The sequence below is a fragment of the Pygoscelis adeliae genome, unplaced genomic scaffold (assembly GCF_000699105.1).
Source record: "Pygoscelis adeliae isolate BGI_AS28 unplaced genomic scaffold, ASM69910v1 Scaffold32, whole genome shotgun sequence".
In the NCBI taxonomy this organism is placed as follows: domain Eukaryota; kingdom Metazoa; phylum Chordata; class Aves; order Sphenisciformes; family Spheniscidae; genus Pygoscelis; species Pygoscelis adeliae.
Genome location: NW_008824368.1, coordinates 2,834,341 through 2,837,550, shown reverse-complemented (window position 1 = coordinate 2,837,550; position 3,210 = coordinate 2,834,341). Strand labels below are relative to the sequence as shown.

At 43.9% G+C, this 3,210-nt stretch overlaps 1 protein-coding gene across 1 annotated transcript in view; it reads right to left on the bottom strand.

Annotated features, from left to right (window-relative positions):
* SPRYD7 (SPRY domain containing 7) overlaps positions 1–3,210 on the bottom strand; it is a 15,491-nt gene that overhangs the window by 11,128 nt on the left and 1,153 nt on the right. The window contains exon 2 of the mRNA XM_009319976.1: positions 2,312–2,428. Within this exon, the coding sequence (XP_009318251.1) occupies positions 2,312–2,428 (117 nt within the window). The remainder of the gene's footprint in view (positions 1–2,311; positions 2,429–3,210) is intronic.

The following is a 3,210-nucleotide window of genomic DNA, read 5'->3' as shown; positions in this document are numbered from 1 at the left end:
CACTCCCGGCAGCCGGCGACCTGGACAGCTGTACGCTTGTGTGAGGGCTCCGTCTGGGTCGCCGCATTCCTTCTGGTGATGGCTTTTGGCCGAGTGGAAACCATAGCTGGGTCCTCTTCTGGGAGGGCAATGACTACCAATTGAGTTGGCCTCTAGAGCCAGGAGGGGGACTGCACCCTACCCGCTCGTCGTCCCTGCACACCCTGCCTGCGTGAACTGCCACGCAAACTGCTCCGCCACGTCCTTCTGCCGCACCATGTCCTGTTTGCCCGCCGTGTTCGTCGCGCTCCCTGGGGGCTGCTCTGGTATGTAAGGGGATTTGACTGCCGTCCCTCCTGTCCCCGCCCACGCTGAGTGAGAGCTGCCGCTTGTCAGAAGCTCCCTCCTCCGGCTCTCACCCTCTCATCCCCTGCGCTTTTGCCTTCACGGTTTTTGCTGCCGTTTTGCCGCTTTAGGAAGGGTCCCCCGGCGCGATCCTCTGCTCCGGAGCCCTTCGCCTCGGTGGCTTCCTGGTTAAGAATTGGTGAAGAGGTCTGAAATAAGGAAAATGCCTTTGCTTTTTCTGAATTACGAAGAACAGCAGGAAAGTAGGAATAGTAAGTGGCACAAATGCAATAGTGGCTTGGCAACCAGTTCATAGAATATAATTTGGGGATTATCACAGACCACGTGCTGAGCGTGAGTCTGTGCCCTACTGTTGTGAAAAACTTCTGGATGTATGGCATATATAAAGCAGACATATTGTATGTACAGCAGATGAAGGATGTCTACTGCTGCTACAGCTGGAGCAGAGCATCCATTTTAAGCATCATACCTCAAGACAAATTAGGTCAATTAGAGATATTCTAGAAGAAACAACAAAACCAATCAAAAGTGTAAAAACATCATCTATAAGGAGACAATGAAAAAAAGAAAAACTGGGACTGTTTAATCTACAGAAGACTACAATGAGGCAAAAATATAAAGAAAATTAGTTTCAAAAGACAAAATTGCAGAACAACTTATTCTAATACTTACATGCCCAGAATGAAAAGGACAAGAGTGTGAACAAGATTCAGACTAGACTTCAGAAAACTTTCCAATAGTCAGGGTGACCCGATAGATGACCCCTAATAGATTGCGCAGGGACACTTCTGGGAATTGAAGTTTTAAGTTAAGCTATCTACAATTATCCTGCCCTTGGGGCGCAGGAATAGACGAGACACGGCTCACAGGGACCAGGAGAGTTTATTTCCTGTGTTTCTCAAGTATTACAACATGTATCCACTGTATCTGTGTGAATAATGACCATATATGAACAACAGCTGCAGTGGTTTCTTCCCCCAACAGAAAGGATACTAAAATTGTCAAGTTAAGACTGATCTGGGGTTTACATGTAGTCTAAAACTAAACAACTAGTTTGACTGCAAGGTGTTTTGGACAGGTTTGTGTTCACGCTGCCTGCACTCCAGTCCAACCGAATGCAAACAACCCTTACCCAAAAACCACCAGGTTCAAGCTCCAGCTGGTATCCTAAGGCCTGTCTCTGGACTAACACGTCCCTTCTTCTTCCCTCCCCCTCCTACACCCTGAGGGAAAGAACAGCTTCATTTTCGCAGCATCTGTTGTTTTTAAAAATACAGGCTGATTTTTAATATCAGAATACAGGCAAGCCTGGAGTGCACTCTGTACTAGTGAAGCTGACTGTATTAGTAAAAGCATAATGCTTCCAAATTTCATTCACTTTCAGCTGCCTTGCATTAGATCTGGGCTAAACAAATAAAAGAAACTGGGTGCTTAAAGGCTCCTCTTGATAAGGCGGTGTCGGAATAAGTGCTGTACATTTGATTTGAAGAGCAAAGTGTAGCACAAGGAGCGTTATCCTTGCTTGGGCAAACACAGTGCATGTTAAAAGCAAATGAAGGTAGACAAATAGCTACAAATATTGCTGGATAAACTGCACTATTTAAAAAAAAACAACTTCATAGCTACAGTGTTTTATATGGTAATAAGCATTTATTTACCAAAAAACATTTCTAAAATATGCTAACTGAAAAATATGCATGTAACAGCATACAAAACAATATGGTGTTTTAGTATTTGCAGTCCTTTAGTAATACACTTACCATTCTTTTTAATATTTCAGAGCCACAATTAAAAAAAAACAACAGAAATTTCCTTTTACACAATGACAACTGATAAAACTGTCCAATGTTCATAAGTTCAAGGATGCAATTAGAAAGATGCATGTGCTCGCTATTTGAGATATGACCACCAGCAGCCAATCTGACATACCTTCCAACTTTAAAGTTGTACATTTTTGCGGACTAACCTGTGGACTGGATTTTAAACTCAAAATAGCTCTTGTTCTGATGCAGAGGTGCGTTGGCTAAGCAGCCTCCTGTGCCACATATTCTTCTGCCATTTTTAACAATGACGACATCTGTTCCTGCAAGAAAAAAACCCGCAAAACTTCAAAATGTTTTTAGAAGCCTGGAAGCAGCTCTTAAAAGCCCTAAACATTGAGAACAGCTTTTGTTCTTTCTGCCCCAAGTAAGAGCTTCATTAGTCTGTGAGAATTATGATGATGGGCCATGCTTTGAAATAAGAAGAGGAAGGCTGTTTACAGGCTAGTTCATCTTTCAGCTAGGGTTTATTTATTTAAAATCTACACACCGCTCTAATTTCACCTCTTGGGTTTTACGGCACCATGCTGATTACAACCTTTGCTCAGCCACATCAGAAGCATAACTTACAATTTAGTCAGAAAGGGTTCACTGTGAGACCAAAGCCCTGTACCCTGTCTCTATACACCAGAGAAAAAAATTTAGCAAAGGGAAGGAAAGGCACATCGGGTAGAAATGTTTGATGGAACATTTAATTATTCTCTGAAAAAATCCTTTTAGTAGAAATATGCCTGCCAATACAGTGAGAAAAAAATCCTCTCCTAAGTTTTCCTTCTCCAGTGGAAGACTTTGTCTTTAGGCACCGTTGTCATGGTCAAGAACATGGGAGATAGCCAAGGTCCACTGATGCAACTGAATAAAAACAGGCTAATAATTGCGCTCGAGCACCGGACCCTGGATCGGCCACGCAGCTTTCCTCCTAGCTCTTTCCCCGGCTCTGCCGCAGCTGACCCAGACCACTTCTCTCCTCAGCAAAGCCGGGGCACGGTTTCGTGGACAGCTCAGCCTAAGGATGACGCTCAAAGGGCGGTACGGGTAAGACTCC